Source organism: Aspergillus novofumigatus, assembly GCF_002847465.1.
Source record: "Aspergillus novofumigatus IBT 16806 chromosome Unknown P174scaffold_8, whole genome shotgun sequence".
Lineage (NCBI taxonomy): Eukaryota > Fungi > Ascomycota > Eurotiomycetes > Eurotiales > Aspergillaceae > Aspergillus > Aspergillus novofumigatus.
The window spans coordinates 432,233-446,262 of NW_020194281.1; the positions used below are offsets into that span (position 1 = coordinate 432,233).

Genomic DNA, 14,030 nt, shown 5'->3' on the forward strand with positions numbered 1-14,030 from the left:
TTATATAGTCCGTCGTCTGTTGGACTGTATACCATTACTGTAAATTTGTGCATGCTGTGGGATGACAGTCTGCAAGAAAACATCATTCAGGGAGACCAGCTCGTCTTCTTCCAGAATCACGGGACTGGGATCCAAAATTCTAGCTATCCATTCCCAGTGCATTCCAAGGATTATCCGCGATAAAGAACTGCGCAAAATCGAAGTTCTCCGAACTGGACAAATCCGCGACCAAGTCCCTAAACGACTCGGAGTCCTGCATACTCTGTCGTCGCTGGGAAATGGCTTCAGGATCAGGGCCGAAGTGTAGGCCCAAGATAGTATTCAGACGGCCCGCATCGTGATCCTTTCGTCTCTGCTGTAATAGAATCAAGGAACCAGCGGTTCGGTATGCATCCCTCAGAACCCCTGTGTCATACGCATCCGTTACGTATTTGAGGGTCTGCACGGCGTCGTCTAACAGGGACAACGACTCTGGACTATCCACTGCTAGTAGCGTGCAGATAATCTGGAAAGGGACATTAGCCACATGACTCCAGGGACAGTTTGCGTCTACTAATTCCCGGGCGCAAGCGAGAGCTTTCGCAATTAGCTCCAACATTTGGCCCATAAGGTTCGGGGATAGAGTTGAGTGAACTGCACGCAGACGTCGGAAGATACATAAGAGGAGGTTGCATTGAGAGAGAACGGACGGGGGTTGCGCGCGATTGCTCTGCATGATATTGACGAACATGGTGGTAAGTTGGACGGCGTCGACCGAGGTGTAGGGGTCGAGGCTCTCGGAAAGGGGCAACAGATCCAACATCTCCGCCGTGAAATCTCCGTCTCGACTGGACGGGGTTGAGTATGATGCGCCGTGTAAGATGATTCGTGATCGTGCCAAGTCAAAGGACACCCATGTGTTGATGTACTGGGCAAACGAGACGAGCCTACGTCTGATATCATCGTCGATATTCAGTGTCGGTCGTAAGAGCGCATGTCTGGATGACGGATCCAGGTGTAGACCGGACGCGTCAATGAGGTGCATTAATGAACAGCTCGCCAGCCAAGCCGTGTGAGGCGATGCCGTTAACCGCAGGTAAGAAACCCGAAGAGCCCATCCCGTGATTAGCATCAGTGGTGGTATCTCGCGTCCAGAACGCTGTTCAAGAGCCGACTTGGCCGACTCAACCAGATGCAGCTCTGCAGCCACTGCCTTCCTTCGAGAAAACAAGTAGCCCATCGCGGCCACTCCGCAAAGAACGACATCGCAGGGTTCAAAAGCGGACGGTCGATCCCATCTCGACGAGATATACTCATAGCAGCTATCCTTGTCAACGAAGCCGTAGTACGGAGCGACCTTATCGAAGCAAATGTGCATCAAAGCGGTCATTTCCTCGGCGGATATGATATTCACTATCGGCATCGCCATAAAGCTGCCCGGCAATTGGCGCAGCCCGATATTCCACGCGAAGACTTGAGGATCGAGTGCATTGACAGGGTCGATCTTGAGTCCCAGGTTCTGCACAAAGACGGCACCCGAATTTGGTCCGATCGACTGTTGTACAGTATTGGTAAATCGCTCACCAGGTGGTGATGGTCGTGGTAGAGTCGGTGCCCTTGGGGACTCTGAATGCGACCCCCCTGCTGCGCATGAGCCGGTCGGACTGCCGTCAGAGTGCCCAGGGCGAGGCCCTTGTTTCGTTTCTTCCGTGACCCCAAGTCATAGTGGCATGTGTACTCAGAGTCAGTGCACATCTCGCATGGTTGCTGGCCGTTGCACTTCCTCTTCCTGGTCCGGCATGGCTCACAGGCAACCTTGGAACGACGCTGCCGTTTCAGCAGGCCTGACATCCTTGTCTTCTGGCTTCACACGACTCCTTGTTTATTCGCAACTCCATTTCTATCAATATTAGATTCTCGGAGCCGACATCTGCAATCCTTATTCAAGGCGAGTGCCATCAAGAAAAACCCACGATTCGGAATGATTACTAATACTAATATCGTAGTTTTCGTCACTTGCGCCCATTCCCTTTTCGGATGTAGCGCTGGGGGTCAGGGCTTATATCTAGGTATTAACATTCACTGGTAGTACAACAGCAGAATCCAGACGTTTTCTTTGGGCAATATGGCCTGGTTGGACCAGTCAGCACTAGGGCATGTCTTTCAAGCTTCGGAGGATGTATATCCTCTGCATCATGTCAATGACACCTCTCGGTCGACTCATGGCGGTGTTACTTCAGTGGCTCGGAATCGGATGGAATATGTGATTTACGCTGTATCCAGGTCCAATGTAGTTGGGAAGATGCTGCCTTTGGTCAGGTAGATTTTATGACCAGTCTAGGTGGCAGCCGCAGATAGAAGCGGACATCTGGACGCTGGCAGCTGATATAGTTGTATCAGAAATTCCTGCTGTCCCCGTCTCGTCTTTTGCCAGTTACGAAGGAGAAAGGAGCAATATACGTAATATAGAGCGTCAGAAGCTTATTCAACTTTCATAGCCTATTCTACGGACTAGGTCCTCAGCGAAACCGGCTGGTAAATTGGCGTCTCCATACAGCTGCGGATGGTGCGGATTTAGCGGATATATTTTCTGGTTGCCACAACTAAAAACCGTCACTGACTCCCTCGCAAAATCAACTCTATTTGCAACTCTCCTTTTTCTGATACTCATGTACAATATGACATCAGATTACCACTATACCTACTTTCGAGTCCCGAAGACAGAAGATCTTACTCGCTCAGCACAGCGATACAGAGATCTGCGCCTGCAGGCCCTCAAGCTCTCACCGTCGTCATTTGCGGCAACCTACGAATCAGAAGCCCTTTTCACAGAGGAATACTGGAAATCCCGCCTGTCGCAACAAGACAGGGAGACATTTGTTTGCGCCGCACGCCCTGCTAAGTCTACTGCATCCACCGGAGACGACCTCGAATGGGTGGCTCAATTAACGCTGCTCGGTCCCCGAACCAAAGAGGAGTTCACGCTGCCAGCAGCATCCGGGCAACCAGAACCAGGCCCCGATGAAAAGGAGGAACGGTGGCAGCTTCTCGGTCTTTACACACTATCTTCGCATCGCGGGAGGGGTATCGCGAAGCGACTGTGTGCGGAGGCTATCAAGTATCTTGTCGGGTATCGGGCCGAGCCAAAGAATGTCCAGGTTCGGTTGATGGTTAAGTGGGGGATGGAAGCAACTGCACGGCTGTATCAGCAACTGGGCTTTGAGGAGGTGGGAAGCTGTACCCTTGCTGAAGCACTGATTGCGAACGGGGAAGGGGATCTTTTGCCGGAGGGGTACGAGGTGCAGGAGAAGTTCTGTGCGCGGGGTGGTCATGTTATGCTGCAGCGTTTTACCAGAGATCGTGTATAGAGGACGGCACAATGTAGCCAGCATGGATGCTTGGATTATATGGAGGTCAGCAGTATCGCATAGAAGAAGGTTACGGCGTTGACGCAGGCTTTACATAAAGCGGTAAACGGGCTGTCGTTCTCTCTAAACATGCATTGAAGGGCAAAGAAATCTATACTTTGATCGCTGTCAGAAACATCAAACGGAATATATACAGACATATGAACTCGCTCAAGAGAAAGACATTATAAGGGAGGATAAGTAAGGAAGGATAAAAGAAGCCAAGCAAACGCGGCCTAAACAGCGGCTGGAAGGGACCAGGAGAAAGAGTGTATACCCAAAATCAAGAAAAAAGAGTCAAAAGAGAGTAAGGGTCCTAGAACAATTACGCATTGTTAGAAAGGACTTTTGCAGGGACAGTACAAATCATTGCGGGACCGAAGGCTTGGAACGGTGATCGAATAACAGTCTGCGGATGCTGATGTTGGCAACATGAGCCATAGCGATAACATGTCGCGGTTCCGGGATCTTCGACGGAAAAATCAGATACAAAGGAGAATCCTGCTCCTCATCCGGCTTGAACTTGCCAAAATAGGTCTTCTTTCCGCCGATTGGGAGTCTTTGGAATGTATATCGGTATATTTGCCGCGTTAGATGTGCGAGAGGACCAGGCATTCCTGATACCTCTGCCAACGAGTCAGAAGGCTCATACCCGAAACTAAGGTATGAGACGCCAATCTGCCTCAGCCAAGCCATTGAGGCAAATATTAACAAATCGCTGATTCCTTTTGGCGCTCCAGGGGCGGCGATGCACGGATCGACGTGATATCCATTCTTGCCACCGATCCATCGTAGGGCTGCGAAACCGTTCACCTTTCCGTCTTGCGCTCGAGTATAAATGTATGTCATGAGGTTCGGCATTAAGAAGGGGTCATACTCTGTGATGAAGGCTTGAAGTTTCCCGACTTGTTGCGGGCCATGCGCCACTCATCGTAGATTGCGCACAACTCCATCTCCAACTCGTAGTCTGTCTCCAGGGACGGTGAATAAATGTGCAAGGTAATGCCGCCTTTGCTTGCATTGAGGAGCTGTCGATTCTGGGTGAGGATACGTTTCCCATTGGTCTCATGGATAACCTCGTTTGTCAGAGGGTTCAAGACACGCTCTTTACCAAACTGCAAGACGGTCCATTTCTTGTTACGTGCTTTGGCGTAGCGCACAAGCATTTCGCCGGCACCCAGGAGTGAGACATCCCAGCGTTGTCGACGTCGGTAACAATTGAACTCATCAAGAACGGTAGATATCTGCGCTGGGTCGCACATAGGATCGCCCATCACTATCGCGACCTTGTTCAGAACCTTGAAGCATAAGCCCCCGGTGCGATCTCCATTCACGAAGACGTTGTAGCTGGGGTCAAGCAGCCCCATATGTGAAGCTTGGCCATATTGAGTTGCCAGTCGTTCCACGTCTTCAAGGAGGACCAGTCCGTCCAAGCTGACGATGCGTTTATAGGGGAGGGATTTTCGGCTGGCGTTGATGGAGCTGTTTCGTTGGCTATGCGCATCCTCTTCGCTGATGCAGCTAGAGCCGGTGGGCAAGGTGTCATAGGACCTAGCAGAAAGGGTATCGTCGGATATGCTCGTGCTACTGCGTGTGCTACCACTGGAACGACCGGTGTGACTGGGAACTGACAGCCAGGCTGATGGAGACATTTTCACAGGGGGCTCATGGTGCTCAAACTGGTCGTGAGACATATGGTTGACGCCCTTTGTGAGGCGAGCATGGCCGTGACATAATGACCGTCCGATGGTCTCAGCCAGCAAGACTCTTCTGCACTCTTCTGTTTTATTACATTCAGCCCGACAGCGTTTACTCCGTTCTTTGTTGGTCTTCTTGGTCTTCTTGAGGGTCTCGGGTCTTTCACTTAAGCTGAACGGGGTATTATCAGGCGCCATACCGAAGGATAATTCGTTTCGAGTCTTATGGAACAATGGCGACGTGTAGGATGGAAACCTTGCGTAGGTTCAATGGATCGACCTCGTAATACAGATCAGAAGCAAAGAAAAGGGAGCAGAACATAGATTTTAATGACCGCAGGTTTCAGCCTAGCCAGGCCATGCCCTCCGAAACCCTGGCAGGGCTGCCCTAGTCGGATGGGCCGATATGACAACCCCAAGCCACTCCAGATTTGGTAAAAAGTGGTCATGCTCCTCGGAATACTCCAATCTCCCAGGGCGCAATGACCAACAGAAAGCTTTCAACCTAAATAATATCCACTGTTTCTTGTTTCAGCTGCTTGTTCGCTTTCGCTTGGGTGGCTCGGGTGGCTAGCAGGCTGCTAGCCTTTTCAAGACGCCATTCCATCCTTCTTGTCGTTGCCCTACAGTCGGGGAGTCAGAGCCTCGCTAAAAAATGTTGCAGCCTTACGGCCGGACAAGCTTTGATTAACCTAGCTAGCGAAAATAACGCACTGTTTGAAACTCTACATGTGATATCTACTTTCTGTGTTTGACTAGACAGGCCAAACTGGTATTGAATATTTGAGATGGCCGTTTAATTGACTAAACTTCTTTGCAGCCAACTCACAGTCCAGCCAAGTCAAGAAGAAATTAGATACAACCTAGTAACGGAACGTCTAGGGAGCCAGCATACGTTGATGCTCAAAATAGGGGCCGGTGTGGAGTGGGAAACAAGCTTCGCATAGCCGTATCCACAGCCAATAGGGGACTGGAAGCTAGGCAGCATGATTTATCTGTCTGGACCCTATTTCAGGGACCTATTCAGGTTCGGGTTTTGCCGCCAATTCACCATTGGATGCTGGCGTCCTCGGAACCCGAACTCCAGGCAACCATAAATGTTCAGCCCTCCTATCGAAGACCGACATGTTTAGAAACTGAGCTACAGTAGTAGCGCACCAATGGTACAGCTGTTTCTCGTCATTCTATGGCTTGCTACCGTCTCAAACACCATTGTAACGAGAATAACCAGAAGGGTCTCCATGTATTTTGTCATATGTTGCCGAAGACTAGGTGGAAAAGTCATAGGAGTCTCTGACTTACATGCCCCTTTCCAAACTAAGGCGTTAATTCACCGATTCAACCTGAAAAGCAATTTCCCCAATCTAGTTGAACTCCTCGATAAACCAGCGTCCCTTGTTCGGCATAGTCCCCGGATATTGTCCAGACTTTCCTATATCAACTAATATCTCCAGCCCCCGCCTGCAGACATTCAACTGTCTTTCCTGGCAATCCTTCAGTCAACCCACTTACTAATTGGCTGACAGAGTGTTTTACGACCCAAAGAAGACCGTGAGGAACTCCCCCCTCCCATCACATTCGGCAAGGTCGTATTCTGCCGACCGATAAATCCGTAGATGCTCGGAAAGCTCTCGGCCCTCACAGAGTGCTCGGAGATATGGCCTGATAGCAACTATCTTTGTGACTTGCACAGAGGTTCGTCGAAGGTTGAAAACAAATGATATGTATTCCTCGAGAGCTGGGTTCCGGCCAAACGCTGCAAAGGCAAGGAACAGCCCGAAAGGAATCTCACGCTTCATTCTATGTTCAGTATCGGGTCTCTTGTCGGTTGAAGCAGGCATAATATCTGGAGAACTCACATTCCAAAGATCAGCGGATGGAAAAGTTGCTCTTATAGATTCCCTCCAGCAAGCGCCCAACCAATGGCTCCGTTGCACCTCAAGAACCCGCGGACTCGACATGTTTGAAGTGGAAAGGGAATCCGCATAGTGGAGTCCAACTGAGAGCTATATTAGCAGGAAATATTGAGAAAGGGAAGAGGATATTCACGGATCATGACACTTACAATCCCGGCCCAAGATCATCGGGAGGTGTTTCGCCGTCGGGGGTTTGCGCCAGTTTGTGGATGGCGTCAAAGACCCATGTGAACGCATTTGCCTCCAGCCAACTGTCACTATCGGATATACTTAGGATACCGTAAAGAATACTCGGATATTCCCGTCAAGTGCCTTGAATACATGAAAGACTCGGTAAGACAAGTCGACAAATTGCTAGATTGCCCGAGTTGTACTTCCTTGAAACATCCCAGACTTGCATCGCTGTTGTCATCTGTGGCAGCAGACTGCATTCTTCAATATATCAGTGCCAGAGCTTTGCAGCGAAGCGATCCCTGGAAAGTGAATTGGCTCAATCTCCAAGAGCGTGACTTCACTGCTGTGTCAACTTGTTCTTAGACGCCGCGCGCAATTCTTTTCCCAAGGAGCAATTAAACGATCATGCTCTACTAGGTAAAGAAATGAGTCATTTCGCTCAGGGAGGGGTTGAACGAATTGCCGTTATCTGAAGACAGCAGTGACCATTTTGTGAAACCGGCTGACAAGGAAGCTGAATGAGATGACTGATTGAGACCTTGTTTGAACATGTATCCTCCGCAGACTGGTCTGCGAGACATTCCAACAAAGCGCTGCGGCTATACTAAACAACAAAGATGCATTCTGGTCTGGCTCTTCATTGACTTTGGTGACAGTTCAGCTGAGGATGCGCATCTCCAGTGAAGCGATAGGAGTCATCCGTAGCCCCCATATGTCTTATATTTTGCCCTTGTATTTCCGATCTACTCGAAGCAGGACTGTACGTACCAACTTCGCCGCTTTATGCGCGGAGCGAAAATGTTCTTCGGATGGGGTACGCCACTATTTCTGGAATACCATCATTGCCGCACCTCGCTGCAAGGCCACTGGTTGCAGGAAGGTGTTCGAGTGATGGTCATTATCTATTGAATGACGAGGTAAACCAGAATGGCCTGAAGTTTAATTCAGCAAGGAAGATAGTGAGAACCAAATTCTGCATGTGTGTTGATGATGACCTAGCTATGACAATGATATCATGCGGAGCTACTACCACCACGACGTTTTCATATCTACAGCCTCAGCTCTAGCTCCGGCAACGATGGATATCTCGAATATTTCTCGCCAGATGGTTGGATTCCTACTACAGAAACCAAAGAATTGGACATCAGAACACATACGCATACTCAATGTGGAAGAAAAAGGCACGATATCTGCAGCGGAGATGGTTGGTCAGGAGCACCTCCCAGACGAAGGCGATCAGGGTATGTTCTTAAGTGACCTCGAATATTATGTTGTAGCTAACCGAAATCTTAGTTTTCCATGACCTAAGTCGGCAGTTCATGGAACCAACAAGAGAAGATATCTTCAGATCACGATATGATAAGTTCAGCCACCCCGAAAACGCATTTTCCGGTGTTTTCCACGAGACATACCGTCTCACATTTCCAGTCCCTGACAATCAGGAGCCTAATTCAATACCATTGTCAAGCATCCTATTCGAGATGGTCAGGGCATGCTATGGCCTTGGAGAGATGTTTGTATCTTTCTCTCAGCGGTACTAACCGTTGCTAATATTCGAGCAGTTGGGCATATTCCGGACCGCTACCATTCCACTTGCCATTATTCAAGGCCAAGGGGGCTCTTAATTGTCCTGGGGCCATTGGCAGAATTCCCAAGGGAGAGAACTATCCGTTTTCTCCTCTGGTAGTTTACAATGTACATACATTAGCCGCTATGCCCGCCTCTTCCAGACTACTGACAGCTATCCAGTTTCTGGAAGGATCAACGGAAGAGAATAAGATCAAAGGCGAGGTGCCATATGGTTTATTTCTCATTTTTGCCGCTTTCAACAAGGATCCTCATCAAAGAGAGTATGCGTCTTTCCTCATCAATATGCGTCGTACCTCTCTTACCCGCGTACAAATTACAAAACTGGTGGCTTCGGGATCCTACTTGCAGGCGCTGTGTCAAGGAAAGCCTTTGGAGGAGCATTTGGAGATTTACCGGTCTCATGAATTTGATCTCGTAGAGCCTGAAGGGCGCAGGGCATTCTTGGTGATGTTCGTGGGTGTAGTCAACTACGTGATGAATCGTCCGGAGTTGACCAAGACTACATTTCTTCGGAGAGCTATATCATAGTATAGCCATAGCCGGGGGAAGTCTGACCGATTTCCAATTGAGCAGGTATACTAGCTTTCACAACATTCCGTGACTTTATGGACTCCCTGAATCGTGGTAGCCTCCTTGTTGATAGAACATGTTATTACTCGGCTTTTTTTTTTTCCAACTTAACCCAAATGCCAAAGCCATTACCTGCGTCAGTAGAAACAATGAAGTAAGAAGCACAACCTTGGCATCGGGTTGTTGCTGCAGGGAATACGTCTGTTTCAAACCACGGAGAAGCCATCGGTTTTGCCGGACAGAAGGTCGGGGACCTCAGGGTCGGGGTTTCTCGTAAGTGGCTTGGAGCTGACTTTTGGTAAGACGAATCTGGTTCATCTTCGCCTCGCCGCTGTACAGATTTCTAAGGGCCTCTACGCGTCCCTGTCGACTTTTGAGCTCCATTGCCCTGGTTCTGCGAACCCAGAGATATTGGTCGGCGGCAAGGAACTTCGACTTCACCGCATGCAGATAGTCGGCTGTGAAGTACGCGGCAACAAGTCGCACTTGTGTGCCGTGTATCGAAATAAGAAACGCCTCTTGGTCCTCACGCCGGTTCAACAGCCGATCCTGCTCGCAGGCGATACCTAACAGCTCAGCCACTTCTTGGCCGAGGATCTTATAATTGAAGCGCTCCGGCTGCCCAGTACCCCCGTGCAATCCTCCAGCATGTCGGCGTTTGGCCTTCGAAATCATTAGTAACAGTTTTCATACACTGTGAAGCGTGTAGTGTGATTGTCTTACTTGTACAGCCACCAACGGCACATCGGATGGCCGGTCTGAAGAGGTACCGGCTCCACTGCCGAATAGAGCTATACCGCCGTCAGAACTTGCTGAAATCTGGTCGAATCCAGGAGGGTCCAGCTCTAGTTTCAGACGCATGTCAGTAGTAATGCTGCACAAGCTGCAAGCTGCAAACTGCATTCTTATTGTTTTGCATCGCTGCAATGCCGTATTGCCATTCTTTGAGAAGTGTTTGATGGAACCATCAGGGTTTCAATAGCCTTCAACTACAGGCCCGCTGGTTTGGGTCTACTGAGTGGTTAGTGGTGATCATATACTGTATTCTGATCGGTGATTCCAACACCTGTTCATTGTTACCCAGGCCAATAGACTAACCACTGTCACATTTGATATACGATATCCCAGGAAGGTCATTGTTTATTCATATAGTAATTCCCGAAAGAAATCGCCCATCTATGTTGTGTTGGAGATTGAAAAATACTTGTGTATTATATTCAGCCTGTCTTCTAACTATAGACAAGAACCATGTCCCCCGCGAGCATCAGGCTTACGGCTGAGAACACAACACCCCATGCTCCAGACATCAGTTGGTTTCTTGTGCAAAGATGGCGTCTATTTCCGATTAATACAACTGGCACGATAGGGGAAGTACTTGCGGTATATGGTTCTTTGTGCATAAAGGATGAAGAAAAGCGGGGACTCTTAGGAACTTACGTTCTTCGTAATCCAGTCATTGATTTGCAATTGAGCCAAGATATTGGATCCATCATACCCAAGTCTGCCGTCCATAAACCGCCAGTAACGACTGCCCAGCGGACTGAGTGTGAACGTTCTGTCGGAGCCCGTCTCGCCGTAGTTCCTCAATGAGTTCCTCGTAGATATCCTCCATCATTGTCCCGAAAGTTGAATAGTCTATCGATCACACAGATGGAAGACTACGAGGGCTTAGTATCAATAGTCAATAGACAGATAAACCACAGCGCAAGTATTTTCTACTAAGGCAACTATGGATGAGCTAACAACGCCGGTATGGAACGTCTGCGGCCGAAGATACCTTGGTAATTGATTGCCTTCGAGGAGGCGCTCGCGCCTATCGTTGGGGATCAAATGGCTCGTCATCATACTTACAAAACCTCTCTACCTAGCCTGTGATGAATTGCCCACTGCCAGTGAGATGATAGACCCGGTCAAGGATGCATTCATCGAACAATATCCCACAGTTCTCGCCACTGGCTCAAAGTTCCTGCTTTATCAGTAATCCCTCATCCAGCACTCCCTCCTCCTTCTGGTCCGCACGAGTCAAATTGATTCTAAAGGCCGGCAGTTCCACCTTTCCAAACATGCCAGTCTTCTCATCCCTGTCCCAAAAGACAACCTCGCTCAAAGGAGTTCCCGCATACATTATATTATCTACATCGCTGATACAGAATTCATCCGAAACGGGTGCGAAACCCGACCATGAGCCAGCATTATTCTCGTGTTCGCTCCATCGCCCTAGCACTGATTCCGAGGGGGCCTCCCTATCCATCACGGCTGCAATCCTCCATACCTCTCCTAGTTGCTTCTCATCTCTGTAGAGACCGGAGGGAATCAACTGGGCGTGTAATTTTGTGTTCTTGGGGTATTGAAAGTGCTTGGATATGATGCTCAACACATCTGTGGAGTTTGAAATCCACTCGTTGATCTCAAGGCCATGGGTTGAAGTGTATGTTAATGTCAACGTGGAGTGGACAATATGCTCCTTGGTAGAAGAAGTGTATCTCCCCACATATGTTTCCTTAATCTGCCGTGCAGCAAGCGCATCAGCCGCACGAATCAGTGGAACAATGACCATCTCCACTATTACTTCCGGGAGTGTCTCATCTCCAGCTGTGAGAACCGTAATACCCAAATCGTATTCCGGCACGAGGAGGATGATGGTTCTGTACCCCGGGACACCGCCACCTTTGGTGAAGAATGTCACTGTCCTGGTCCTCCGCTTATCGTCTGGGAGAAGAATTCTGTCCGTGCGGAAAATCTCCCACGGCATGCCGTAATAACTCCCCATCCCAGCGGTGAATGATACAGGTAGAAGCCAATTCAGCTTTGCGTCTGCGATGTCTTTGTAGTTGGCCAGGATATAGCGGAGAAAAATTGACATGTCGTGCGTAGAAGAGTATAATCCGCCCGTGGGATTCTCCACAGCCTCATCGACGTCGAAGTACCATGCATTTCCCTTGGGAAGAACGGACACACTGTCCGGTGGTTTGGCAAAGGATGTTTGAGACATTCCCAGGGGATGGAGGATTGCGGTTGTTATGTATTCCTCGTATGTGGTACCGGTGACATTCGCTAAGACGAGCCCGAGGAGGTCGAATGCGAGGTTGGAATACGTCGACTTCGTGTTTGGTGCAAACAAGGCTCGCCTTCTTGTTAAATTGTCGAATATGTCCTGTGCGGTGCAGGGCTTATGGCTGTTGTCAGACTCGCAATTAGTAGTTGTGTCGACGGGCTCGGGATCCGTGAGGAAATCCCCCTGGACCCAGTCGCGGGGTAGGCCAGAAAGTTGGCTTGCCAGGGATCGGAGTGATATTTTGTCCCACTGGATACTACTAGTACTTCTAGTCCCGTCGTGAGGCGAGCTGCGGAGTTGAGGGATGTATTTGTCCACCGTATCGTCGAGTGCGAGGTTCCCGGCGGCATGCTGTTGGAGTATCCCCAGCACAGTGAAGACCTTGGTGATACTTGCGATACGATATCGACTTGCCTCATCAACTCTCTCGGCTCCAGGTCGCGTTATATTTTTATCCTTTGCGGTATGGAACGTTGACCATAGGGTGGACCGTGATGAAGTGATTTCAATTGAATAGGATGATGTATTGAGGTTGTTGGAGTTGCGGAGTAAGTTTGACAGCGAGGCTTCTACTAGGCCGAGGGCTTCCCATACTTCAGAGGACTGACGGTTGTAAGTTGGAGGTGGGTAGAAGGGGGCCTGCGTCGAGCATATTGCCAGGATGGCGGGGATGAGGCTGAACAGTGTGAGGATGATATTGACCTTGGTCATGATGGATGATGATGGTAACTCGTATTGCGGGAGAACATGGTGCTGCCTGATAAATAAATACAGCCAGAATTGGCTTACTAAAGATGGGTCATGAAAAGGCGTTGGACTTGATGAGCGACTAATCCATTGGTGCGTTTTGTGCACTAATATTTAGAGAGGTAGGGGTATGTATATGGAGGAATTCATTCACCGTTTGGAAAAGGAGATGGCTATGCAGAGATTCTGAGGTTACTTAGCATGTCAGTATACAATTATACAAGCTTAGTATAACAAATTAAAATCCGCTGTGGACTGTGGAATGGTGTTAACAAACCCTGATTGAAAAAGGCTACTCATCTTCATCATCTTGGCCTTGGCGTGCTCCAGCCTGATGACACCACCGCAGGCGTGCTCAAGCCAACGGCAACATGAATGGCGCAGAACGGCACAGAATGGTACAAGGACCTACCCAGATTAAAGGACTTGGAGTCCGCCATTAGTATGCAAGAAGGACTTGGACGATTCCTCTTACCTCCTACTACAGCGGACCTTATAGACGAGGCTAGACGCGCTCCCATTGTGGTATTTAACGCCACTGAGATTCGCAACGATGCCTTGATCATTACGGAGTACGACGGCATAGCAGGCTCTACTATACGCCGGCGAATGAGACTTGCGCCACCTATTAGAGCGAAATACAAGGATGCTCATGACTGCCATGTCCCGAACGGTGTCTGAACCCTGGCAACGGAGAAAGAGATGGAACTAGTCACGGAGACCGTGAAAAGCACGAGTTCTATTGCCGTTTCCACTTTCATAGAGCCTCTCAAAAGTGAGGTCTTGGATGCGCTTAGCAGCTGTGGGATAGTTCACTTTGCATGCCACGGGTTCGCGTATTCCGAGGACCTGTCGTCAGGTAGCTTGTTCCTCGGGGTGAACACAAACGAGGCTC

General features: G+C 49.3%; 9 protein-coding genes across 9 annotated transcripts; 4 read left to right on the forward strand and 5 right to left on the reverse strand.

Moving 5' to 3' along the window:
• Nucleotides 1-139: 139 nt before the first annotated feature.
• On the reverse strand, nt 140-1,914 carry P174DRAFT_454215 (putative C6 transcription factor; the record flags this gene model as incomplete). The annotated part of the gene is made up of 2 exons (XM_024829218.1): nt 1,564-1,914; nt 140-1,534 (listed from the first exon to the last, which is right to left on the reverse strand). The coding sequence occupies exons 1-2, from the start codon at nt 1,828-1,830 to the stop codon at nt 140-142; spliced, it is 1,662 nt and encodes a 553-aa protein (XP_024678656.1). The 5' UTR covers nt 1,831-1,914.
• A 743-nt stretch (nt 1,915-2,657) lies between these two features.
• Nucleotides 2,658-3,347, forward strand: P174DRAFT_434484 (GNAT family N-acetyltransferase; the record flags this gene model as incomplete). The annotated part of the gene is made up of 1 exon (XM_024825880.1): nt 2,658-3,347. One exon carries the CDS (start codon nt 2,658-2,660, stop codon nt 3,345-3,347), a length of 690 nt encoding a protein of 229 aa, XP_024678657.1.
• Nucleotides 3,348-3,649: 302 nt separating this feature from the next.
• On the reverse strand, nt 3,650-5,385 carry ergS. The gene is made up of 2 exons (XM_024821582.1): nt 4,264-5,385; nt 3,650-4,207 (listed from the first exon to the last, which is right to left on the reverse strand). Exons 1-2 carry the CDS (start codon nt 5,279-5,281, stop codon nt 3,753-3,755), a joined length of 1,473 nt encoding a protein of 490 aa, XP_024678658.1. The 5' UTR covers nt 5,282-5,385; the 3' UTR covers nt 3,650-3,752.
• Nucleotides 5,386-6,174: 789 nt separating this feature from the next.
• P174DRAFT_288998 (uncharacterized protein) lies at nt 6,175-6,572 on the forward strand. The gene has a single exon (XM_024821583.1). It carries the CDS (start codon nt 6,244-6,246, stop codon nt 6,526-6,528), a length of 285 nt encoding a protein of 94 aa, XP_024678659.1. The 5' UTR covers nt 6,175-6,243; the 3' UTR covers nt 6,529-6,572.
• Nucleotides 6,573-7,182, reverse strand: P174DRAFT_288999 (uncharacterized protein). Its single transcript, XM_024821584.1, has one exon. The coding sequence runs from the start codon at nt 7,042-7,044 to the stop codon at nt 6,616-6,618; it is 429 nt and encodes a 142-aa protein (XP_024678660.1). The 5' UTR covers nt 7,045-7,182; the 3' UTR covers nt 6,573-6,615.
• A 759-nt stretch (nt 7,183-7,941) lies between these two features.
• P174DRAFT_515276 (uncharacterized protein) lies at nt 7,942-9,291 on the forward strand (the record flags this gene model as incomplete). The annotated part of the gene is made up of 2 exons (XM_024832156.1): nt 7,942-8,414; nt 8,882-9,291. The coding sequence occupies exons 1-2, from the start codon at nt 8,189-8,191 to the stop codon at nt 9,289-9,291; spliced, it is 636 nt and encodes a 211-aa protein (XP_024678661.1). The 5' UTR covers nt 7,942-8,188.
• Nucleotides 9,292-9,588: 297 nt separating this feature from the next.
• Nucleotides 9,589-10,236, reverse strand: P174DRAFT_377347 (uncharacterized protein; the record flags this gene model as incomplete). The annotated part of the gene is made up of 2 exons (XM_024822745.1): nt 9,589-9,996; nt 10,057-10,236. The coding sequence occupies 2 exons, from the start codon at nt 10,234-10,236 to the stop codon at nt 9,589-9,591; spliced, it is 588 nt and encodes a 195-aa protein (XP_024678662.1).
• An 819-nt stretch (nt 10,237-11,055) lies between these two features.
• P174DRAFT_445084 (serine hydrolase domain-containing protein) lies at nt 11,056-13,113 on the reverse strand. The gene has a single exon (XM_024828248.1). It carries the CDS (start codon nt 13,097-13,099, stop codon nt 11,291-11,293), a length of 1,809 nt encoding a protein of 602 aa, XP_024678663.1. The 5' UTR covers nt 13,100-13,113; the 3' UTR covers nt 11,056-11,290.
• A 397-nt stretch (nt 13,114-13,510) lies between these two features.
• On the forward strand, nt 13,511-13,816 carry P174DRAFT_434489 (uncharacterized protein; the record flags this gene model as incomplete). The annotated part of the gene is made up of 1 exon (XM_024825881.1): nt 13,511-13,816. The coding sequence occupies one exon, from the start codon at nt 13,511-13,513 to the stop codon at nt 13,814-13,816; it is 306 nt and encodes a 101-aa protein (XP_024678664.1).
• Nucleotides 13,817-14,030: the final 214 nt, after the last annotated feature.